Source organism: Populus alba, chromosome 5 (assembly GCF_005239225.2).
Source record: "Populus alba chromosome 5, ASM523922v2, whole genome shotgun sequence".
NCBI lineage: Eukaryota > Viridiplantae > Streptophyta > Magnoliopsida > Malpighiales > Salicaceae > Populus > Populus alba.
Window position 1 is genome coordinate 10,224,856 of NC_133288.1, and position 26,647 is coordinate 10,251,502.

General features: G+C 32.2%; 4 protein-coding genes across 4 annotated transcripts; 1 reads left to right on the plus strand and 3 right to left on the minus strand.

Annotated features, from left to right (window-relative positions):
- Positions 1-3,337: 3,337 nt before the first annotated feature.
- Positions 3,338-7,528, minus strand: LOC118030013 (uncharacterized). Its single transcript, XM_035034032.2, has 3 exons — positions 7,181-7,528; positions 6,872-7,087; positions 3,338-3,672 (listed from the first exon to the last, which is right to left on the minus strand). Exons 1-3 carry the CDS (start codon positions 7,412-7,414, stop codon positions 3,607-3,609), a joined length of 516 nt encoding a protein of 171 aa, XP_034889923.1. The 5' UTR covers positions 7,415-7,528; the 3' UTR covers positions 3,338-3,606.
- An 8,639-nt stretch (positions 7,529-16,167) lies between these two features.
- On the plus strand, positions 16,168-17,395 carry LOC118030014 (transcription repressor OFP7). Its single transcript, XM_035034033.2, has one exon. It carries the CDS (start codon positions 16,200-16,202, stop codon positions 17,274-17,276), a length of 1,077 nt encoding a protein of 358 aa, XP_034889924.1. The 5' UTR covers positions 16,168-16,199; the 3' UTR covers positions 17,277-17,395.
- A 4,692-nt stretch (positions 17,396-22,087) lies between these two features.
- LOC118029992 (uncharacterized) lies at positions 22,088-22,905 on the minus strand. Its single transcript, XM_035034001.2, has 2 exons — positions 22,815-22,905; positions 22,088-22,614 (listed from the first exon to the last, which is right to left on the minus strand). Exons 1-2 carry the CDS (start codon positions 22,903-22,905, stop codon positions 22,088-22,090), a joined length of 618 nt encoding a protein of 205 aa, XP_034889892.1.
- Positions 22,906-24,745: 1,840 nt separating this feature from the next.
- LOC118029985 (small ribosomal subunit protein mL103 (rPPR7)) lies at positions 24,746-26,502 on the minus strand. Its single transcript, XM_035033993.2, has one exon. The coding sequence runs from the start codon at positions 26,325-26,327 to the stop codon at positions 25,134-25,136; it is 1,194 nt and encodes a 397-aa protein (XP_034889884.1). The 5' UTR covers positions 26,328-26,502; the 3' UTR covers positions 24,746-25,133.
- Positions 26,503-26,647: the final 145 nt, after the last annotated feature.

A 26,647-nucleotide genomic window follows, 5' to 3' on the forward strand; every position in this document is an offset into this window, starting at 1 on the left:
TTATTAGGCTTTGTGATGTTTTTCGATATATTTTTTTATGAAGTTGTCTCGGTCTTATAATTCTAGTTGCATATTTGACAAGTTGACCTAGTTTGACTTGATTTATTTTTTATTATTTTTTTAATTGAATGGTTTTTTTTTCAATTTCACCCTCTAATTACTCAATCTTTTTTTATTTAGTTTTTTTTTCAATTTCATCCTTCTATATTAAGTTGTTTAGAAATTAAATTTTTTTTCTATATTTTTTAATTTGCATTATGTGGAGTTATCTCGGTCTCATAAATTTAGTTTTTTTTCCTCAATTTCAACATTTGACATTAAATTGTTGGAAAAGAACCTTCATATTTATTTTTTTCTCAATTTTATTCTTTAACAATGGTTAATTAGGAATCGATCTTTATAATTTATTTTGATTTTTTTTATAGGGTTATCACGGTCTCATGAGCTGGATCACAAATTTCACAGGTTAACCCATGTAAATCTAATATATTATTATCTCAATATTTGAAAAAAAAATATAATCTAATATACATCATGTTTTGAGTTCATGATTGATTTTTTTTAAAACACATTTGTAACTCTTGAATATTTTTTTATGTAAGAAAATTAATTTAACCCACAGTGCAGGGTGAGCTAATGATCTAATATATTTCTAAGTTGTTTTACTTTTTTCAAGATCATTTAGAGGTTGTTTGGAACTCTTGAAATTAAATTTAATTCAAATGGTTAAATCAATTCTTTAGTTTTGAATTTTTTAAGGGTATTGATTTGAATTCCAAATAAAATTCAATTGCTAAAAAATAACAAAAAAAACAAATAAAAAAGGACTATCTGATATGCTATAACAATTCCTTTAAAATTGACAATAAAAATAATATATCAAAAATACCCTTAATAATACAAACTCCACTATCTATTTCCAAATAAAATTGTATATTTAACATAAAGATGATAAAAATATTACAAGGATAGTAGTTAAAAAATAATTAATATAAGAGTATTGTATTAAAATTATTTGTGTAAAAAAGTGATTTTAAGGGTAAAATAGTTAAGAATTTAATTTAATTTATTTTCATGAGTATTTCAAATAGTATAATTAAATTCAACTATGTAGTTTAATATTTTCTTTCAAATCTAAAAATTATAATAAATTATTAATTAAATTTAAATCACACATGAAATTAAATTAAATTCCACAAGTAATTTAATCTCAAATAAGCGGTTAAATAACTAATTATTAAAAACAACAATTTAATCAAAATTTAATGATACTTACCTGACTCTACCAAATAAGAAATATAAATATTTGAATAATTAGTTTTACCATAATGGATAGAGCAAGTGGCAATTGCCACCCCTACGATCATTCCTTTAAACATCCCAAATTCTCGAGCTTTGCAAGGCCAAGCCACTAAGCTGTTCTTTCCGATGGGGCTACCAGTACTGGCTCAAACCTAGAAACTAGAGGGACAATCAGGTCCCTTGAAATTCTTACCCAAATGTCACCATCCATTCAAGTGCCTGAAGAAGTGAAAGCCCACTAAAATGCCAGTGTTGACTTCATTGATGGCCCTTGCAAGAAATTCAAGTCTGCAGATGCTTGTTGGATTTGAGAATGCACGAGCCCTGACAGATGTCGTTGGGATGCGTATGTGAGAATCAAACTGTAAATTGTGCAACCTAGAATCCGTCCATCCATGGAAGATATCATAAGATTTTGGAATGACTAATTTCTGTTCTGATATAAAAATAGCAATGAAGCATGATAAAAACTCTCTAGCACTTAAAATGAACAGTTCAAGAAAAAGTGCAAGACTTGATTAGCAGGGAAACTCGCAGTATACCTTCTGGTGGTGCACAACAGCATATACCTGAGAAAGGAGGATCCAGTTCCCGCCCTGCTACTTGTTGTCTCCCCTTATATTGCCTCTTTTACCTGAGATTCTGCCATGGAGGTGGACGGACGAATTACCAGTATTTTCAGCATCCTCTTTGCCTCTGGCCAACTCATTTGGCTTATTTGATTTACTCTCTAGTTGTTTATCTCTGTCTGAAGATATTAATTCAACTGGATCAATTCTAGTTGCAGAGGAACGGCCTGTGGCAATTGCAGAATCAAGGCATTTGCACTGAAATTGAATTGTTGTTAATAGGCTGGCTTAGCTGCAAGGCTTCTCCTAATATCTTGATCTCCTTTTGAGGTGCATTTCCAGCAATCGAGATCTCCTGTTAATATAATCCAGTCACTAAAAGTTACAAGTGATCAAATCTGAACGATTCCAAGACCATACACACAACTCCCCGGAGCACATCATCGGAAACTACAACTACTAGCCTGAACAAGAGCAGCAACAGCTAGAGCTTTGCTAGGGCCTCGGCCTTGACAACTAAGAAATTCAGAAAGATTGATAAGAGAGAGGGAAGAAGAAGAGAATTACAGAAACTGTTATTCTTTACTTGTCCTTTACGCTAAGATTACAACTGCTTTTATACAATGAATTTCCCTCCAAAACTAGCCGACTAACTACCTCTAACCATCTGCATTTATATTCCTCATGCTTGAATTCATGGAGTTGTAACAATCAGCAAGAATCCATCTTTAATCCACGTGCTTGAACTTCTGCCGCTGATTACTGGAGCTGCAACAAGCTTCGACGGTTCGATTTCCCAAACAAGTAGCAGAACAACAATCTCTAAATAAATGAAACGCATGACCCGATACGTCACAATCCAATCCCAAAATTGAAGCCACATCAATAATCTGCATAGACGCTCTCAGATTATCGACCACAACATTTGAACTTGAAGCCGGTGTAGAAGCATTTAATTCAATTTTCTGTTCAAGCTCTGCTAGGTGACCGGAGAAAGAGAGAGAAGAACGGAGGGAAACTGGGTTGCAGTAGGGGCACTTCATTGTTTGGTGGCGGGAGATGAAATTTGGGATCATGTTGGTTATGAGGGAGGGGTTTGAGTTTCAGGAAAAGCTCCTTTTTGAACAAACTGCGGTGATTGCAAATTCATTTTATTTATTTATCGCACCTATGAACTAACGTTTCCTTTTGGGTTTCTCCCCCATTTTATTTCTTATCAAAATAAATCAGCAAGTCTCTGCAGATTTCTTTCTATCACATATGTTGTTTAGGTTAAGTGTTGCACCAATACCTGATCAGAGAGCTACTTCATCTTGGAAGTTGATTCCTGCCTTGAAGGCTACTTTCTTCGAATTTCAAATTACAAGGTAAAAGCATAGCGGAGAAACTGGTCTTGCAGATTTAGCTAATCAGCTTGTGATGTGGAGTTCCAAAGAATTCTTTCAATTTATGGAGTAGAAGAGATCTTACCAAAAATTTTTAGTTGAATTGATCTATTCAAAAAGTTGTTCAAATCCCCACTTACATTAGGACTTGGTTGTGAAAGCAAAAGGTTTAATGAACAAGAACCTAATTGAATACATAGTTTATCCCTGTTATGAAAACAATAATCTAAGAGCATGGTTCACCCATCACCACAGCTCGAAAACCCTGGGTCGCACACGAGCATTCAGAATCGAAGGAAGATTTAACACCTCCATCCTACACTTGCTCCTCATCGTGACCACTCCCTTTTTTATGAAGTCATTGCAGCTCCAACCTTTTCTGCTACCTTCAGGCTCTTGCTTAATTCTCGCGCTCTCTGAAAGCGCACATAAGAAACACAAGAAAGAAACAGTTAACTATGCACAAGATAGCGCAGAGACCAATGAGTGTTTAAGCACTCATGTTAGCAAGAAAGAGTAGGCCTTACAGACATTATGTTCCTAGATGGGACAAAATTAAAGAAAATGCAGGTTAAAGGATGAGAATTACAGAAAAGGGGTTAAGAAGATACAAGATTTAAATCCTAAACACCTTACAGAAATGCCCGTGGAGAGGACAAAAATAAAGAAAATGATGGTAGTTGTATTAAGGGCAACTCTCTGTTTGAACATATTACTCAAGTCTCGCCATTTATGTTCTTTAGCCCTCTTATTTGATTTGATAATTAACATCCCAGAGTGAACTCAGTACATGACCATGGCACATCTGTTGCAATATTCAAAGACCGCACTTATCCAGAGAGCTAGAGATCACAGCAACTTGATGGAGTAGTGTGAAACATGATATGCTGCAACTGTATTGCGGAGAACACAAGCACGTAACATCAAGTGTATATTCCAATTAAAAAATCCTTCAGTGTATCAAATGAGAGCAGAAAATCATTAGAGGTCTAACAAATGACAGAGTCACTTTTTACAGTCTGGGGGTAGCAATAATATAACCCTGATGTTAGAAAAAAGAGTCAGCAAAGAAGAGAGACATGACAAGGGCCAGAACAACAAATTACCCCACAACTCCAAACTCCAATCCAATTTGCATAAGTTCAAAATAGGTTTAGAATTAGATAGCAGTTTGCAATCTTACAATGTTTCTATTACTTTTTTTCTTCTCTGGTTTATAAAACATAAAACCAATAAATTTAATAGATAAATACCTACTCAAGCACTACAAATAGGGAGAAGGAAGCCCACTCGATCCCTGGGGCAAAAGCTTTGAATAATGGGTTATTGTAGGTCCCGAGAAGTAGCAACAAGGTCCCACTCAGTCCTTACCACAACCCCTACCCTAACCCAAAACTTGCTTTTGCATCAAAATATCATGCAACGTAGAAACTCCCTGATCAAGCATTTGCAGATGTTGACCCTGTGAGAGTGATCTGAACTTGTTCCCAATTGATTGCATACTAGGTTTCACAGATCCATCTCATGATTATGCTAAACAATGACAAAAATCTAAAAGGAAGTCTGAGTTCACTGGAATCCAGTTTTCCTGATTGAAGGCATGTTGAAGATGGTTTATGGAATTCATCTACAATACCAAACTAAAGGTTTATTCTTAAAGCTATTCAAACTCCAGGTCTCTTGTAATAATAACTCATATTTTCCCACTCACCAACACAAGGATACCCTTGCACCTAGGATCTCATCAGGAACTAACAATGTCGTCGATAGGTTTGCCAACCAAATACCGATTTCTGGTTAAGTTTATGAATCACACAACATTCAATGGGGCTCCACCAGCTCCAGCTATCAGATGGGAGAAGCTGCTAAACATCTAGACCTAGCAATTGTAGCTTCTGTTGATTAAACATCAAATACACTCAGCTAAGATGACAATTATATAAATTAGATTACCCTCAACAAATTTTCAGCCGGGAAAAATTTGTTTGGTATATAAAGGCTTTCACAGAACTAATAGAACAAAATAAATTACCAAGATTCTGTATCAAAGGATGGTATAAAAACAAGAGCCTCAAAATTTCCTCATGTACAATGGTAAAAGAATGGAATAATATTTAGAAAAGGTAGGGAAAATTGAAGGAATCATCAAAATGAAACTTTCGTCACTGACGATACATAGAGCATTTATGATAGAACAAAATTCAATGAACATGGTGTAATACAACAAGTACTCCCTCTGGTCCTTAATATAGGTCCATTTTGAGTTTTGCACATTCTTTTAGCCAATCGCTTAAAATGCAAGGTATTACAAATCTCAAAATTGCCTCTAACTTCAAAAGATCCTTTTGATGCAATGGAATATTTGGCATGTTAAGGGATAAAAAGGGGCATTAAGATACAACAATTCATTGTCTTTTTTAGTATGGACAACATATTGAAACAAGAAAAAAATGGACCATTTTTACAGTCTAAAGGGAGTAGCCCATGAGATAACTAAATTACAAACCTGTATTGAAAAGAACGAAGCATTTTAAAACTAAAACACTTTAGAAACATTTTTTTTGTGCTGATATCAGTTGAATAACTTATTCAACAAGCTTATCAAAATTCTTCCTGATTTATAAATTATCTTGAAAGTATCTCAATAATGCAAACCCCAGCTCTAAACTCAGTACAAGTTTCTATCACATCTGTAAAATAATATATTCCAAAATTTTAACCAGGGAGTTAATGCAAAGCATTATAAACGATTCTTGTCAAGTGGAACATTAGTCGTCAGATTTTGCCAGTGATTTCAAACCACAAAACCTATCATCCTAAGATTAAGGTAAACATTACCATTACTGTTTTGAACAGAGAACTCTAATAACTGGATTCATGAGGATTCACAAGACCCTAAGAAAAGAAATAGCCACCATTGATTGGATAGGAGGTTGGATCCATTGAGATAAATAGATCTTAGCAATACTAGTCCAAACTCAATTTCACCTCATGAAATTTACTTAGTTTAATATTCAATATTTGGGTCGGCCATCCTTTCCACCACTAAGCTTGACGAGACTCTACATTTCTTCCATCATGGATCTGCCATTCCTTGCTCCGCTTTTTCATACGAGTTCTTTTACATGTCTTTCTTTACAATATTACCTATTCCCCTACTTCACCACTATACTGTGGCCTGGGTTACATCTTGTTCCTTATCTTTCTTTCAATAAATCATTTCTTTATTATTATATTTTCTATGAAAAAAACAAAAGATTCTACATATTATTTGCACCAGCTTATCAATAATATTCCTAAATGAACAGTAATCTCACTTAAGCCTACAATTGCTAAAATATAGTAATGCAAACTCCTACTCTAACGTCAGTAAGGTTTTCTTTCGATCACATCACTCAAACTTGTCTACACTAAAACCTTAACCAATAAGTAAAACCACAAAGTCATCCCACCTCCTAACCCCGAATCAACTACCCACAATACTTTCAATTCTCATCCAAATCAATAATCACAAGATCTATCAATGTCAACATTATCAAAATAAATTCTTTCACGGCAACTGAACAATTAAAAAACACAATCACAAACCCTAAAATAAAAATGTGAAATCCTCACCGTAGATTGCACCGGAAGCGGATTAAGATCAATAGACCGAGTAGACATCTTAGCGATCTCAGTAATAGCAGCCTCTTTAACATCAGGTGCATCACTAGTTAACTCTTCATAAGCAGCCTCAAATGCCTCTTGCCAGAATTTTGGTAATCTGATCCGACGGCTATTCGTATATATATCCCACATATGCTTCACTGCCTTTTCTCGCTCCTCCATTTCCTACCATTAATGACAATTCACCAATCAAAACAAATAATCATAATAATAATAAGCAAAAATAAATAAAATCCACCATTAGTGTTGTGTACTGACTAGGACGTCGCGATCGTCGCGAATGGGAGTGTCGATGTCGTCGGCGAGGCTATTGAGATTTCCAGCGGACCAACGGAGAGTGACGGTGCCGGTGAACATTGACCATAATGCTAATAGTAAAATTGCTGCCAAAGCCCAGAACTTGTAACGGACCTTGCCGAATAGACCAGAATCGGAGGTTTCTTTTTTCACGGTGGGTGCTGTTGTCGTTGGAAGAGAAACGTCAACCTTCATTTCGATTTATTTGTTATTTTAGGTTATTTTTTTTCTTTTTTCTGGGCGTGTTTGGTTAGTGAAGGAGAAAGGAAGAGTGTTTTTGATTGATCGAAAAAATATGATGGAAGTGGATTTTTCTATTTGGATTTTACGAAGGGGAGGTTCTATTATATGTTTGGGATATATACATGTTAGTCACCCAAGTATGGTAGGGGTTTCATATTGGTGCTCAAACTTTGAATTATTGCAATTTCACCATCCAACAAGTAAATCTAAATTAAATCGAGAGAATGGATGATTATAAAAATTAATTTAAAAATTGCTAAATTGATTTTTTTCAACTGTGTTTAGTAATTTAAAGTGACACTAAAAAAATAAATTTAAAATATGGTTAAGGTTATTTTTTAAAGTATTTTTTATTCAGATATATATTAAAATAATATATTTTTTATTTTTTAAAAATTATTTTTAATATCAATTTATTAAAATGATCTAAAAATATCAAAAAAAATATTAATTTTAAATAAAATAAAAAAATAAAAAAAATTTAAATTATTTTAAAAGAGATTTTGAAAGGAAAAAAAAAAACAGTAATCCGCCAAATAAAATCTTAATCAATTTATATTAAAATTAATCAAATAAACCCATAAAAAATTAACGGGCATACTAGAATATGTCTTAGGAAAATTAAGAATGGAATGTAATTGGTGGTAAAATAAAATAATGTTTTTGTGATTTTGAACTAATTTTAGATCATGTACATAATCAGGGGACTCATTTGTAGACCATAGTACAATGGATTGTTTATCTTTGACTTCCTGTGATGATTCGTGGCGGGAGTTTGCTGGCCGTTGAATTGTTGAGGAGTCAGCATTTTTGGAAGGGGCTTCTTACGAAGCCAATCCTAGGCAACCGACAAGGGACGACACCGTTCAGTTGCTTTCTAGATTGTGGCGTGGGCATTGAGCCATTGACGATTTGCCATATGGAGATGGACCCACGCAGATTTCAATGTGTAGTCGTTGTCGGTGTGAATTTTTACAGAGGGACAGTGGACAATCACAAATTTCTTTCATGAAATGCCACTCCTAGTCCCTGAAACCTGTACTTCAAAGGAAAAGGGGTGACTGGTTCTTTGTGAGCGCGGTTCAGCTTTTCAAAAGTTTTTATTTTTCTTTAATGTTTTTTATATGAATTAATATAAAAAAAAAAATTTAATTTTTTTTTTATTGGTGATTTTTTTCATCCCTTGTTTGTCCGTTAATAAACTTTATATATAACTGTCAAATAAATAGTATGTTATTCTATCCATGAGTAAATAGTAGTAGTGATGTTTGCTGTAAATTTTTTTTTTAATTCTTTAGAATATATCAAAGAATAATGTTTGTTGGTAAAAAATTTTAAAATATATATTTTTTTAAAAATATATTAAATAGAAATAGAGAATAATTAAAAAAATAATATAAAATTAAAATATTTATTACAAAATATTAATCTAGAATAGAGGCGCTTCGGCGAAAAATTAAAAATTCAAAAAATTTTCAATAATATATATACAATTATTAATAATAGAAAAATAAAAAAAATGCCATCAACATTTACACAATTATTTATAACAGAAAAATTAAAAAAATAAAAAAAATTCCCAATAACATTTATACAATTATTAATAATAGAAAAATAAAAAAATTTAAAAAAAATACAAAAACATAAAACATAAAAAGAAGAATCTTATCTTAATGTCGAGTTTTCTTGAGCCTAGAAAGAGGAAAAGAAATTTGAATAAATCATTAAATAAATAGAGAAGAAGAGAAGGAGACATACTTGCGCATGGAGTAGAAAAGAAGATAAGAGAAGATAATGGGTGGAGAAGAGAATGAGAGAGAGAAGAAGTTGTAGAGAAAAGAGAAAAGAAGAGATGTGTTTATTTGTTTTGATTTTAGGGATTTTAGTTTTTAATTTAGGGATTTATTTTATCAACGGTCAATTAAATATTAATATTTTAAATTTTTTTTCATTGGTGTTTTTGTTGTCAAGTATAATTGAAATTTTTAATCAAAAGTTTTTAGAAACATGCCAAGTAATACTGATGTCTTTACTATTGAAAAATTAAAAATTAACATTTTAATTGGTACGTCGACTTTTCATTTGTTAATGCTATCTTAAATTTTCAATTTAATCTAAAGTATTCAGAAACTGCCATGTATCATTGATGTTGTTATCAACAGTAAATTAAAAATTAATATTTTAATTTTTATCATCAATGTTTCCATCTATCAAGTTTAATTGAAAATTTCAATTTAGTATAAAATTTTTCAGAAACCCACCAACTATACATAGATTACTTTTCCGTTTGTCGGTGATTTTGTCTACGAAAACAGTAATAAACATTGCAAGTGAGAATGAACAGTACCTTAACTCTTGAAAAAAAATACCAAAATTCAAGAAAAATAGTTTTTATATATCTTTGCATGCACTTATGATCTGATAACAAGTTTATTAAAGCCATGAAAATTTAGCCTAAATGTAAAAAAAAAAGCATAAAAAAATAAATTTGTTTATTTTAATACTAATGATAATAAACTTATATGTAAAGCGTATTACTGAATATCAAAAGAAACAAGAACACAATAAGTATGTCTGAGCTTTAGAATAACTAAACTTAACTCAAAAAGTTATAGTCCACTGATCTATTGGGATGAACCTGTTTTGACCAATAGAAAAACTTATGGTTAGAAAACATAATAGTGTCTCAGTAATCAAACAAATAAATAATACAGCTTATCTAAAAGAAGGTGTATTAGGGATGTTATTGTCCTCTTTATATGTAATTAATCCTCTTGTTCAGATGCTGAAAACCAGTTAGAGTTCCTAATGACTAAAATATTAAGTGGCAACTCCTGATCTTTTTTAATAGATAAAAGAAAAGAATTTATTATTCTTTCTATCTACATTTGAAAATCCAATCCAAAAGTAATTACCGTGATGCCATACACCATGTAACATATGGCATCATATTTTATAGCCAATGATTACGTTGCAAACATAATCCCATGTTATATTCAAACCAAACACCTCCTTTCTTAACCAATGACCATTTTTAGCCAACATTTTATGGGCATTTGCGAATCTCTCATCTAATGATAATGCAAATACTAAATCAATGGTGAGTACCAATGTTTCCATCAATTAACTATGACACCACCATTTATATCCCAATGTGAGTTGACGTAATTGGAATTTTTAAATATCTTAAGTTACTAGGTAAACAGACAAGTTCTCAAACTCAATATCAACTTGGCCCAAACAATTACATCATGGCCCAAATGGCTATACCTTGGCCCAAACGGCTATGTCTTCCACCTTCGATCATATTTTTTCCTTTCCCATTTTCTCCATCATTTTCTCACCACACAGGTTATCCAATAAATGCACACTAAACATTTTCTTGAGTCCTGGGGAGTCAAAACACGACTTTATACATTGTTCATGCACACATAATTTTCTGTATTTTTACTAGCAGATTCTATGCAGGTGCAAATTTTTATACAAGGTTGGCAACATATTTTCTAGTCAATGGTGGCAATCCATGCATACCCTATGTTCTATGCAAATTAAACGCTTCATTTCTCTATCAATGGCTATTTTCAGCAAAAGTTTCATGGATATTCACTAACTTTTCAACCAATAACAATGCAAGACACCATAACTAATGGTAGATATTAATGTTTTCACCAATCAACTATGACACCACCTTTCACAACCCAAATAAACTACCATGATCAAGACATACAGAAAAGTTCTAAAAGGAAGTTGAATTAGGCTAATCCCGATCAAGCATTTGGGTTTGATAGATGTTAGAAAAACTAAAAGCCTGACATTTCAAGGGGCAAGCAAAATCAGATTCCTTGACTCAAAGAAGGCAATCCATGTCGGAGAGTGGAGACAATATTGAGTGTAAAAACAAGCTTTTAGCTTCTCCAATGACCATGTGTCCCCGGAATGGGCAGAGAATAGAGGAAAAGGGGCACTGGCATGCAAATATCATTTTGTTTCCTTGTATCCCCACCATGTTTTTGAGAAGAGGAGCTTCTTTTTTATTGACTTTTTACCTTGGTATGCTCTCTCTCTCTCTCTCTCAGATTTATTTATTTATCTTAACGTAAAAAAAGCAAGGCTCCTTTTTCTTCCACATGTTTTTGAAGTGATATGATATAATGCTAACAAATTTAGAGAGGAGTAGAGCAGCTTTTGTTTCTTTTTTCTCTGCTATATGAATAAATTCAATGACATTACCATTCATGAGGTTAGGTCTGAATCTGGCCGTGTAATAGCCTATTAGACTTGGAGACGAAAACATTTTTCACGGCTTCTGCTATATCATTGAGGTCTGTGCATGCCTCGAGAAAATCTACTTTAATTGCCAATTAATTCATAGCAAAAATCAAAATCATTAACTGTGTGCTTACGTTTTTCTTCTTTCTTTCCTTCCCTCGGTGTTTTTCCTTATCTAGCAGTGCTGAAAAAGGAATTCTTAAACTAGTATAGTGCCAACTAGCATAGTGCCTTGTGTTGCGCATATGGGACTTGCCCAACTAATAAATTTCATTTCAAGTTTTTGTTCTCTCAAATAATTCACTCATGCAAGAGTTGAAATAATCAAAATAATCTAATGACTAGAAAAAAAGAAGGATAATGGCATGAAAAACAAGATAAGAGAAAAAAGAATAAAAAGGAATAAGATATCAGAGACACCATAACTCCAATGATGAAACTCCAAGTACCTCTGAAAAGATATCGATAAAATAAATTCATAAATATCATAGAAAGCCAACTTCAAATGCTAACAAGTAAGAATATTGCTACCTTTAGACTCTGCATGTGTGACTCACTACTTGCTTTGAAATTGACTTTACATGGTGTCTATGAATTCGTAATATCTTTTTAGTGGAATTTGGAGTTCCATCATCGAAGCTTCGATATGTATCCGATACCTTATTCATTCATTCTTTCTTTTTTATTTTCTTTTCTTTCTCCTATATTTTCTTTTTGCCATGTCATCCTTTTTTTCTAGCCATTATATTATTTTGACTTATTTCATGTGATTGGATCATTATATATATATATATATATATATATATATATATATATATATATATAAAAGGAGAAAGGGAAGAGGAAGAGCAATGGCTGGCGGTGGAAACGACGGAGGCCAGTGGTGAGCTGCTCTCTATTTTTTAGATGCAACGGGAACAATGAAGAATGCAACAGGCGAAGGAGAAGGAGAAGGAGAAGGAGAAGAGGAAGAGTAGTGGCTAGCTGTGGAAATGACAGAGGCTAGTGGTGAGCTGCTCTTCATTGTTCACATGCAACGCGAATAGTGGATAATGCAAAAGACAAAGGAGAAGTAGAAGGAGAAAGGAAAGGGGAAGTGAAAGAGCAGTGGTAACAGTGGAGGCCTGTGGTGAGAGGGAGCTACTCTCCACTGTTCACTGCTCTTCTTCTTGTGACCTTTGTTTATAACACAGTTTACAACTCAACACAAAAAAAAAAGTATGGAGTTGCTTTTTGTTATCTTGCGGTTTAAATGTAAATGGTAATGAGTCTCATAGATAAAAAATTATATTAGACCATAACCAAATATATGACAACAACATTTTTATATAAACATAGCTCCAACCACAACATCAAACACGCACTAAATAAGCTATCAACATCCTAGTATAAAATATAAATTAAATTGAATTTAGATAAAGAAGAAGAAAGCTCCACGTGTAGACTTCGATCCTTTCAGTATTTGCATTGTGCTGAAGAATCCGTCAGTGTATGGCTGGATACACCGGATCGGGATGATTATAATCTCCATTTTTGAGAAATTCTCTCTTGGGATAGACGCTAGGTAGCTACCTTTCCCTCCAGAAACATTTAAATATCACGGAGTGTTTAAAATTATGGTATTGTTTTTTTAAAAAAGAATTTTTTATTTAAAAATATATTAAAATAATATTTTTAAATTTTTAAAAATTATATTAAAACATGAAAAAAATAAAAAAAATATATAAAAAATTAACTTTTAAAAAAAAATCTCTAATTTTTAAAAAATACATTTTAGAACCCAATCCCAAAACTCCCTCCATAGGAAATTTAACCGGCTAATTAATAGCATTTGTGTATGTAGCTCAACTTACCTGGATTTATACTGTTAACCCGTATTTTATCTTACTGTGAGTTCCTATATTAACGCTTTATTTATTTATTTATTTTTCATAATGCCTATGTACAGGCTTTTAATCACAGTTTGTCACATATTAAGAAAAATATTGATTAATTATAGCTCTAAGATTTACCTACCGTGGTTGGGAAAGTAAGCTTGTTTCCTTCCTTCAATTTCTTAAATCTGAACATTTTAAGAAATTTATTTGCTTCAAAGTACTGAAATCATATTTTAAATTTTTTCTAGAAAAGATTTTAATTTAATTATCCATTGATTTTAAATATTTGAGTAAGTGATCGGTTATACTTAAAAAAAAATAAATTTGATTCACCACATTCTTTAAGAAAGATAATATTATCTACATGTTTCTTCTAAATTATTTTTCTAAGCTTTTTCACAAGTTATTTATTATTAGTGGATGTTTGTCGAGTTAACATTGGGCCCTGAATCAAGAGTTTCGTAACTCAATGATTTTTTTAGTTTTTTTTAATATTTATTTATCTCTTAACATTTTTATTATTATCTTTTTTTTAAAAAAAAGGTTGAATAGAATACCAAGTTCAACCAACATTCGTCCCTACTAAGAGGCAAGTTATTTGTTGTTGGTAGATGTTCGTTGAGTTAATATCGGGCTTGAATCAAGAGTTTCATAACTCAATGATTTTTTTTAGTTTTTTTTATATTTATTTATTTCTTGACTTTTTTTTATTATCTTATTTTTAAAAAAAACAAAAGTTGAATAGAATATCAAGTTCAACCAAACATGGTCCCTACCCGAAGAAGACTCATTGACTTATTATCGACCTTGATTTTTATTTAAAACATTGCACTAGCCTTGCGTCAATCCATAAAAATATTAACCTAACCATTAAAATCCAAGTTTAAACAAAGCATGTCATCAACTTGACAAAAACTTGTCAATGTATTTTTGGACATGTTTTAAAGTTAAAAGCATTGCGTCAGACCCATGTCAATCCCTAAAAATTAGGAGATATATTGGCATAACTGTTTCAAAACCAAGTTTTGATCAAAACATGACGCTAACTTGATGAAAAATGATTGACTCATTATGAAACTTATTTTAAGGTTAAAAATGTTGTGTTATGTCTATGTGAGTACCTAAAATTAGGAAACATGTTGGCCTAATCATTAAAAATCCAAGTTTAAATCATGATACAAGCTTGATAAAAACTTATTAATGTTTTTTTTTAATAAAACTTTTTATATAACAACAAGTCAACAACAACAACAGCAACACACACACACATATAGTTTTATATTGAGACCAAACCATTATACATCAGATAAACCCATTGCAATTCAATCCTTCCAACCTTATCACATGGTATTAATTCTAGTCGTGCTCCACCTTGAAAAATAAATCTATGATGGCTTAATACTTTTTGGGTTGCCACACAATAATGTGAACTCCAACACTTCAAATATTTGAAAATCATTCACAATAAATTAATAATCAATTAAAAATTATTAAAAATGACAAACATTTTATCATAATATTTAATACATGTTAAAAATTTAAATTTTTTTAAAGATTTTTATATTTTTATTTTAAAAAAAAATATTTTTGAGAACAAGGATTCAACAATTGGATTATGACAGTAAATCTCAAACCCTAAGAAATAGATGTCTATTCCAAAATGCACCGCCTGTTTAGAGATGGATAGAAGTTTAAGGAAAAAGTAATTATAGAAATGTAAAAGTACATGAGAGATAAAGAAAAATGTAAATAAAAGCAAGAAAGAAAATTAAGAATAAAAACCTTACGGGAAAAAGATAAATACATTGCAAAAAATAAACAAGTGGGGTTGGCCATGTATACGATCTTATTTATATTCTTACAAAACTTTAATACTATTTACATAGATAATTTTAATTTTATATAGATATTGATATAAAAAAAGGTTTTATTAAATGTTAATACAAATTGAACTCCTTTTTTGTACTCATAAGAATCATATGATAATCTATAATTTCTAGATTTGATAAATACTACTTTGTTATATAAATGATTATTGTTTGTTATATTTCAAGTAAATAAATGTATAATTTTCTTAAACAAAGGAAAGAAAATTCAAATCAGCAGGGCTAAAAAATGAGTCATTGACTAGTTCATAATTAATTAATGTTTATGATCAGTTGAGACTCATCTAACAATTCGTCCACCATTTTGATATTTTCACTTCAATACTTCTGCTTTTCAATCAACTCCAGCCTTTTTCCCTAGCACACATGAAAACCAACAAAGGTACCCTCTTGGTTTCCAGGTATAAGACTGAAGTATATATATTATTTTTTTTTTTTTATAAACTATTTATTTTTATGTTTTAAAAATATTTTTAATTTTATTAATTTTAAATTAATTTTTTTATATTATTTTGATGTTCTAATATTAAAAAAAAATTTAAAAAATTATATTTAATTTTTAAGAGCAGATGGTGGTAAGTGGTAACAGTACATTTTCACCATTCATCTCACTCCCTATATAAACCCTTCATCTTCCTCGAACAAACAGTTCAATGCTTTGAAACTATAGCAAATTAAGCACTTGAACCAAAACAAAAGACTACAATGGCTAAACGTTCCAAGTTCAGATTCTCTCGAGTTATCTCCTTTCAATCTTGCCGTTCCAAAGACCCCTCTCCTCTCCCATCAAATCCTGTTCCTTCATTTCTTAGACTCTCTCCGGCCAACCACAACTCCATCATTATCAACAACCTCCACCTCCCACCATCACAACCGCCTTCTTCCAAACCCCATCAACACTCCTCCATCAAGCACCATGTGTCCTCAGCTTTCACATCAATGGGCTGTGGATTTAGATCAAAATCCTCCACGCATTCCCTCTCTGAAACCGACCACACCAAATCCTCACAACCAACTGAGAATTTCCACTGGGCAGAGGAAGAAAAGTATCACCTTGTGGCCAAACTCTTTGACGACGACTCAACTCCCCGCCGCAAAATTTACAACTCTTCGGCCTCTAAGGACTCTAAAAACCACGACGTTTTTCTCCCTCCGACTAACATAGAGAGGAAAAAACGAAGTGTCAAAAAGAAGAAAAGGGCTTCAAGGATCCGCATTAGCACTTCTTCAGCTGATAGCGGGTTATTTTTTAGCGGCGACGAAAATGTCATAAACGTGGAAGAAACGGAAACTTTAGTTTCTTCTTCAAGGAGCTTCTCCACTGATTCTCCCTCAGAATTCAATCCCCACTTGGAAACAATACGTCAATCTCCATTTACACGTAAAAAGAGAGGTAGGAAGGCGAAAGGAGGTGTTTTAAAGAAAGGAACAACAAGAAGAGGACGAAAGGCAAGAAATAGCTGCGATGGTTCGTTGTCGCCTGCAAGACTGTCGAGGCTTCAGTGGCTGATACCGTGCACGGTGGAGGGGAAGTTAAGAGAGAGCTTTGCAGTGGTGAAGAAATCAGATGACCCATTTGAGGATTTTAAGAGGTCAATGATGGAAATGATATTAGAGAAGGAAATGTTTGAAGAGAAAGATTTGGAGCAGTTGCTGCACTGTTTCCTTTCTTTGAATTTAAGGGAGCATCATGGGGTTATTGTTCAGGCTTTTTGTGAGATTTGGGATACTTTGTTTTGTAGAAGAAGAAGATCCATCTCTTCCAGGGTTTCAGCTGTTTAATCTCTTGTTTTTGTCTTCTTAGAGCTTTTTTAAATGTAGTAGTAAATTAATGACTGACCAAATTACTGCTGTAATAATAAGAGAGATCCTGTGAGTCTGCTTCCTTTTTACTTTATTACTTTCTGTCTTAAGTTTTTCACGGAGCATTTCCTTTTTCTCTTTTTCTCTTAATTTTTTGTGTTGTTGTCGTGTAAGCTGTTTCTTCTATTGAAATGGTTTAACGACCTTATTTTTAGTATTTGTAATTAAATTATATTTACAATTAAAAATAAGCTATAAATGTAATAAATATTTATTAAAGTGGTGATAAAAAACAAATGTTTCTAGAATAATTTTGAGTGATTTTCTGTAATATTTATTAATGGTAAAATATTTTTTTGTTATATTTTATTATATTTTATCTATTATCAACCAAATAAAATATAAAAATAATCATTCTGTTTTATATATCACTATCAAATATAATTTTATTTTTATTTTTATTTTTTATTATATCTTCTCTAATCTATTTTTATTGTCTCCATCTCTTATAATAATAACCAAATGCATTCTAGGAAAAAAAAAAAAAAAAAAAAAGACGACAAAAAGATAGAGAAAGAAGGAAATCATAAATATTTTTTCATAGAGATTTTAACATCAATTTCATGTTGTTCATTTGTTTTCTCTCTTCTGACCTATTATAGAAGTGAAGGATACAATACGGTATCTCATAAGAGTATTACTTTTTTGCTATAATGGTGCCTTTTAAGGATACAATACGGTATCTCATAAAATTTCACCCACTTCAAGTGAGGTTATACGTGAACTAAATGCGCCGCTAGGGATATTTTTGAAATTTTCATTAAAGTTTAAGGGTATTTTAGTATTTTTGAAATTTTTAAATCTTAATATTTGAATTATTAGAATTTAGCTATAGACTTTAATAGTTGGGAGTGTAAAATTACATTGTAAATTATACCTCTAGGTATTAAAAATAAAAAATAAAAAATAATGTGATGCTAAAAATTAAAACTTTAGAATAGCTAGGATTTAACCCGATAAGGTAGAGTCTTTTCCCCATAAAAGGAGATCTTTCTTGAATCGTAGATGATACAAACAAATAGAAACATACCTTAGATTAACAATCAATCGGCAATGCAACCATTATAAGAAGGGTGTATTGGGGTAATGCGTCTTTTCTTTGCACAACTAATCTTCTTACTTAAACTCTCGCAGACTATTAGGTTTTCTCGTGATCATAATACTTGGTGGCAACTCCTAAATTCTCTAATCATAACTTTATGATTAAACCCAAAAACACCCTTTAATTTCAAAAGACAGCTTCACCATTCAACACTTTGCATATCACAACAACACGAGTCACGAGGGGGCTGAGATTAATCCAATCTTTTATTTTCTCATTATTTTTTTTTAAAAAGGTTTCATCTTGAAGTTTTTTTAAATGTTAAGCCGTGTTTTAATCAGTTATTCAGATTGCATTTGGATCCATGAAATTTATTAATTTAATTCAGACTAACTCCGCGTGGTTTAATTAAAAACTCGAGTTAGGCAAATAGCAATAAGTCAAACATGAGGAATTTCTTAAAAAAAAAGATTCACCTTCTTTTTTAACATTTTTTTTCACATTGGTAAAAAGAATTGGTGACTTATGGCAAAACGCGAACCAATGGACTAGCAAGTATTAACAATATGACTTGGTCAAACATTATGTATATGAAATAATGAGAAAAACCATTTAGAATTTTCTTAAAAAAAAATCAGAAATTTTATACAATTTATTAATAAATTATTTTCCAGTTCATTTTCCATACAACCAAACACTGGAAAGTATTTTCCAGTTCATTACCAACATCGGAAAATAGAATTCACTTTCCAGGAATTCACTTTAATTTTTCCAAAAGGAAACCACTTTCCTGCAAACAAACGGAGTAAATCTCTATAAAATAAATTATATTTGTAATAGGCATTACTATTTGCATGCATAAATTTCAACCATGGCTACATCCTATACATAGCTTATAATTATTAAACCCGACCTGGAGTTAACCTGTCAAAAGGGTTGAGTCCCGGGTCACACGAGTTGACCCAAGTTAACTTTGAAAATTTTTTAAAGCAAATATTTGAAATTTTAATATCCTACATGAAAAAGTTAAAAAATATTTCATATGAATGTAGGCAATATATAGTTTTCACTCGGAAAAGTTAAAAAATGTTCCCTATGTATGTAGTTCATATATATAGCTCCATTAAAAAAAAAAATCCATGTGAAAGCTATATATATATAAAATCCATGTGAATGGGGTCTATATATAAAAGAAATAATCCAAAGCACCTATAAAACACTATATTAATTGTAATAAACCTAACTATGGCCTAAAAAAATCACAAAAAAGAGGGCAAAATGGGTTGAAAAACAAGTTTTCGGGTTAAAAACTTAAGCCCCGATTTTTTAGCCACCATAGTGGCTAAAATGTAGACAAATCAGATAACACGTCGTTTGATTTTTTTTTTTCAAAAACATTTGGGGCAGATGACATGTCATTCGACCTCCGTTGCAAACAAAAAAAAAAAAGGGCTTCATCATGCCGACCCTGACAAAATAGGTAGGCAGGCTGGCCATGCCAAATACCGTATGGCCTTTGTTATCTTTTTTTTTTTCTATTCTTTTTTAATTAATGATTTTTTTATGGTTTTTTGCTTCAAATTGTTTTAATTTATATTTAAATTAATATCCCTTCTCTCTTCATTTTGTTTGAAAAAGCCTTTTTTAAATGATGATTATTTTTTTTAGTTATGTATTTAAATTTGAAAAAATTTTCTTGTTCATATATATATATATATATATATATATATTTTTTTTTTTTGTATGGATGAATTTTATTTTTAAAAATAAAATTTATTTTCAAATAATAATTATAATATATTCAATCTTGCATGATGTTTTTTCCTTTTATTTTATTTGATAAATTTAATTTGTGTCTTCATTTTTATTATTGTTTGGTTAAATAAAAAAAATTACTTTAATAAAATTTTTTAACAAATATAGTAGGTAAATTGACCAGTCTTTCTAGATTAAATATCTTAATTTATATATATTTTTTTGATTTTAAAGCTTTAATTTTAGGTATCGTTAATGAATTTTATTTATTTATTTATTTAAATATATAATTCTTGATTTATTTGATTCCATGTGTACATGAAAAATTTTAATTTGAATTTATATCTTTTAAAATATAAAAATACATTGAAAAAACCAAGCGTACAATTTTTATATATAAGAAAGCATTGTGAACAGTGCCAATATATAGCGCTCTCTTTCTCTGTGTTACTGCAGAAGTGAGCTGGGGCTGCAAGTGACTGGCCTCGTACAATGAGTAAATGCAGATGTCCCTAATACTATTACTGGCCTCTGATAATTGATAAGTATTATAGATATTGAGTAGGGTTCTGTTATACCGTGAATGGCTCAGCATTTGAAGGATACCCGAGAGTTTTTAACATAGTTTTAACATCCGGTATGGTGACCAGCCAGATCCAAAATCTGAGTTTTTGATTTTTAATTGTGTTAACGAGTTGGCTAAATTAATTTTTTTTTAAAAAAGTTAAAATAATATTATTTTAATAATAAATAAATAAATAAATAAAAATCAACTTATTTTATAGTTAGGTTTTATCAGGTTAACCAGATCGCCGAATCACATTAAATTTTTTCTTTAATACAGTTCGGTTCTAGCCTTGTATTGGCCAGATCCCAAATCAACTTATTATGCCGAATCAGATTTTAAACCTATGGATTTTATGGTGTCGTGCCAAAGGGAAATGAATTTTAACTGGAAGTGGTAATAATTCAGTGTGCCTAGAAAACACACGGTGTCATAGATTCTTTGCCTGCCTGCGGAAACTGACCGGGATACTGTGCCCTTGTCTCCAAGACATAGTTGCTTTTTACGGTGTCCTTGTTTGTCTCCAACATATCAGGATCCCTAGCAGGCTTGCTTGTTGTCACTGCTTGATCATATCCGTCTGGTATTTTTAGGGAGGGTTTCAGAAGAATTTCGATTCATTTGAGGTCCGAAAACACACAAGTAGCAATCATCCATTAGAGAAGTCCACATGTTCCAAACATTCCCAAGTGTCACTGAAGCAAGAATTCCTGAACATGTATCATATGGTTACACTGATTTTTGGAGAAGAGGCAAGTTAAGAATGCCACAGAACATGCTTATATTAAGCACCTACGATTACATACAGCAGAACAAAACTCTCTTCAACTACTCCCATTACAATGATAGACTCTCTAATTTGCATTTCCAATGGCAAACTTAATCCAAATAATGGAGATTGTTGCAGAAATCTTCAAATGAAAAGAAGTTGACTTGTTCAGAGAAGATGAATGTTGTGCTTACGCCAACTCGCCTTCCGACGATAAACAGAATTAATGGCCTGATGGACCAGAATTGACTTGTTAATAAATCATGACCACCTCTTTAGTTAAACTACAAAAGAACATAATTAAGCAAATAATTGGTATTGATGATCGTCAATGACCTCATTATACAGACACGGTGGCCAGCTGGATACTTTACGTGACTAGAAACTTTACAAGCCGAGATTTGTTACTTCAAATGAATATTCCGGGGGAAGTGTGCAGGCTCCGGTCAACAAGCAAAAATGATGGCTGTAACGTTGTCAAGGACAGTCTAGGTTACCAACTCTATGGTACTAATTAAGAAAATGTCCTACAATGAGCGCACACGTGATACACAAACATTCAGAATAATAGCTGATGAATAGCCGCAGCTGCTCTAGTCTCAACTTGATGGTGGTGGTGGTGGTGGTGGTGGTGGTGGTGGTGGTGGTAGGGCATTGGGTGGAGGACGTGGTTGCATCAACATTTGTGGCATAGGGGGCCTCCCAGAAAAATGCTGTGGTGGTGGTGGCTGTTGCCAAACTTGTGGTTGGGCTTCCATTGCCATGTGCTGTGGGGGAGGCCTTGGGAACATAGGAGCTGCCTGTGGAGGAGGACGAGGCATGTTTTGAGGAGGTGGCCTGAATTGAACTGGAGGTGGAGGCATTGGTTGACCTTGCTGCAGTGGCTGACCCTGCCAAGCTGGTTGTCCAGCCACCTGCATCGGTGTGAATGCGGCAATTGGTGGGGGTGGTCGGTGCAGTGCTGGAACTGGTCCTGGAGCAACAGCGCCATTTGCAAAGGACCGTGGAGGAACAGGTGCAATCACAGCACCATTGGCATGAGTGGGAAGTGTTGGAGGTCCACTAGCAAACAGAGTACGGGGCCTGCTCTTTTGGTTAGTTGGATTGCTTGCAGCCAAAACTCTCTCTGCATCAATGATGGCAGAGCAATTAAACCAGTTCAATACATGAAACCATCAATGGAAACTTTGTATTACATTCTAAAATAAGAAGACAGGTATTCATCTAGTTAATTTCAAAGGACCCTTATACAAAGGGGCGACAAAAGAAATTGTAATTTGTAAATTTGGGTATTTAAAGCAACATTTCGATGACAAAAAGCCTCACCTGCTGGAGTACCATGGCGCTCCCCTTTAGTGTCTTTCTTGTACGCATATGAGACTGTTATCTGACGGTTGCAGAGATGGTGACCATTCATTGCCTGTTGAAGTCCAAAATACTATTAACTGATCAACTCTGTTTGGTCAATATAAGCCAAAAATCAAGCCAGAATGCTCATGGAATCTTAAGATCAACATTAAGCAGTTAAGCAGTTTATCTCATCCAGCATTTTGAACTCAATTAAGCAACAAACTTCTTTTTTTAATTTGATTTTTGATTTGATCAATTTCAACCCTATATTTACATGTTTTTTTTTTTCAATTTAATTCTTGGTTTTGGATCTTCTCAATCAATTTCTTAATTACTCATTAAATTTTAATTTTTATGTAATTAAATCCCTAATTTGACTAAATTAACTTTTAAAAATTATGATTTGACTCAAACTTTAATTTTTTCAAAATGAAGTTTAAATTGAATTCAAAAATCAATTTTTCTTACAATTAAATCTTCAATAAAATCAATTAAACCTTAAAAAATTCTAATTAATTCTTAAACATCCAAAATTAAATTTTCCTCTTCAAATTTAATTTTCTTTACTAATAGGGCTTTCATTAGTGGAAAATACACTATCAAATTTTTCAATCTTGTATATTTTAATCTTCCTCAACCAGTCTTCGACAATTTCCTGAGCATTCTAGTATATTTTTTTTTATTTTTTTCAATATTTTTTTATTATTTTGTTTATGTGGGGCTCCCAAAATAAATAACAATAAATTTCATAATAAAAAGACCATAATCTTCTTCAAAATAATGACATCGTTTTTTTTAATTAGCAGCATGTTTTTTTTTTTATTAAAAAGAAGTCACAATTAACATAAGAATTTGTTAAAGATTTCAATCATTTAAGATTAAAAAAAGAAGAAGATAGAAAATGTGTTTTTTCAATCTAAACTCCATTTACTTTCTGATGCATCATTTTATTATTTTAATGAAGGCATGTTATCACTATTGTTTTTAAAATAAAAATTCATCATGATCTTAATAGTAAGTTTGAAATAGGTTTATTGAGGTTTCTGAATGTTCTGAAGTGTTTGGGATGAAAATAAGTTGAGAATTGAGTTTTTAAAAACCTAAGACCTAAATTTCTAGCTATGGGAGGTGGCAGAAAAATGAATTAGATGAGGACACGTTGTTTAAGAATTGGGGATTAACTATGTGTCATCTGCCTTGTAGAAAAAATAAAAAACAATTAAGCACATTTCTTTTTTCTTAGTTGTCATTTTTTTAATTTATGAGAATATTTAACCGCTTGTCCAATTATGCCATTATTTTAAGAATATTAAGGCCTTTTGTAATGATATTATGGATTGCTTTATAAATAATTATATATTTAGTCTAATATATAAAATTTTTAAAATAATTTTGTTTATTAATATTGAATGATAATAAAATATCTATTTGTACATAATTTTCTTAAATTTATTGTTTTCAATTTATTTTTTTCATATAGGTGAGCAAAAATGATTGATTCTTGACTTTAATTTTTTAATCGAAACTTTCTTTCATGATCATAATAAATTTTTGTTTTAAAAAACACTATTTCTCATTAAAAAAATGTATGTTTTTTTATACAAATAAAGAAAAATTCATGAATGAAAAAATTACGTTTTTTAATTTAAAAAATCTGTTTTTTTCCTTTTTAGTTCGGACCATTATAGTTTTCTGAATATGCTTTCATGATTGCTATTATTTTTTATCAAATGAACTATACTTCTAACCCACACAACCACATCTCTTATATTTCAGACTCAAAATAGAAAAAAAAAAAAAAAAAAAAAAATTTCTTCTCAATAACACATTCTTTGCCATTACCTCCTGCAGAATACGATAATGCAATGCCTCCCAGCCAAGATTATCTGCAATTACAACATGCTCAATTAAGAAAGAAATTTGTGGGATTTCGATCTTTCATTTACTTACGGTTCACTACAAGGATTCTAGAAAAACTAATAGGCAGAAAACAGCCACTGTTACATATAATGGATCAAACATCAATAAGCTTCATTGCCATTGACAAAGCAAAAGCTTTAACCTAATTGGAAATGCAAAATCATGAGCTAAATCAGAGCTCTTTAGAGACAAAATGGAGCTCATAATTTCATTGCAACTCCCAAACCGGCTCCCCTGGCTAACTGTATCGTAAAGACTAAAAAGGAATAGAGCTAGAAAAGCTAAATACTGTTGCAGTGTGAACAAATCAAAGTTGATTCGCTTGTAGCTGCATTTATAACCCAGAACTGCCCGGAATACACATCTTATTAATCCCTAAGCTGTGGCCTCCTTAACTTCCTTGTCCTCCTCAGGAGAATGCAAACCAAGATGTTCCTCCACTTTCTTCCATGCATTCAATAAATTAGGAGGGAACTTTTTCTTCATTGTTCGAATCAATCCTTTTGCTTCCTTCATCTTCTTCTTCTCCGCCAATCCCTCCGCCAAATATTTCAATGTATTAAAATCCGGAATCCTGTGCACTCTAACACTCTCCTTAAATAACTTGTACCCTTTCTCATATTCTCCATTCTTACACAAGTGAAAAACCAAAGTTCTAAATGTTGCTGCATTTGCTTTACACCCATATCCCTCCAGCCTCTCATAAACCTTCTTCGCATCCTCCATCATCCCATTCATGCAATAACTAGTGATCAAATAATTATAACTGATCGCATCGGGTTTTAACGCAGAATTCTCCATGTCCTCAATCAACTCCTTCACTCTCTCCGGTCCCTGTTTCATGGCATTGCTAATCTTCACATTATACACTGCAGCATCCAACTCACACCCTCTTTTGACCATTGCATGCCAAAATCTCTCCGCCTCATCATCCTTTCCCATCGAATACAAACAATTCAAAACTGTTGTATAAACAACGGTCGTAACTTCCACTCCTTTCTTTTCCATTTCCCTCAGTACCTCATTCGCCTTATCTGGTTTCCCATCCTCACAATAAGACTTGACTAAAATCCCATACGAGACCTTATCAGGCAAGACCCTATATTTCTCACTAATTTCATCAAACAGCACTGGGACTTTATTATAAAGTCTGGATTGAATGCAAGCAGATAATAAAGCATTAAAAGAAATAGAAGATCGAGGGGTACCCAATTGGTCCATTTGGTGATAAGTTTTCATGGCCTGATCAAACATTCCAGCAACACCGTACGATCTAATTAATGAGGTAAGGAAGGGTTCTTGTTTGATTTTGGGGTCCGTTTTGCGGGATTCTATTAAGGACTCGATGTCGGTGAAACGGTGGGATTTGGCGAGACGGCGGACGGTGAGGTCTTGAGCATAGCGAGAAGCCGCAGGGGAGGAGTCGTTATTAGAAGCAGCGGAGTAGATGGCTAGTGCTTTGTCTGGGTCGTGTTCAGTGCGGAGTTTTGATTTGGCTTTGGAGATGGAGATGGAGATTTTCTGGGTGGTGGTGATGTTGGTGGAGAAGTGGCGGAGACTGGACGCCATTCTGGGAGTTAAATGAAGGGGGAGTGCGTCAGTGGAGTGGGAGGGTGGATGGGTTTTAGGGTTTAGGGGAGGTTGAAGTGAGAAATGGTTTTACGGAATTCGCATTTCCTTCCTAATTATTAAACGATTTTGGTTAAAAACACGTCATTTTTATTTTTTTATTTTTCTTTTGTTAATTTAGGTGGAGAAGACTCGAATCTTTTTCCACGTAAAATTATATTGATTAATGGCAAAAGTTAATGAAAGGAATGTGAAATGGTTTTGGAAAATTCTCAATTATTTAAATTTCAATTATATTTTTTTGTGCTATAAATCCATGA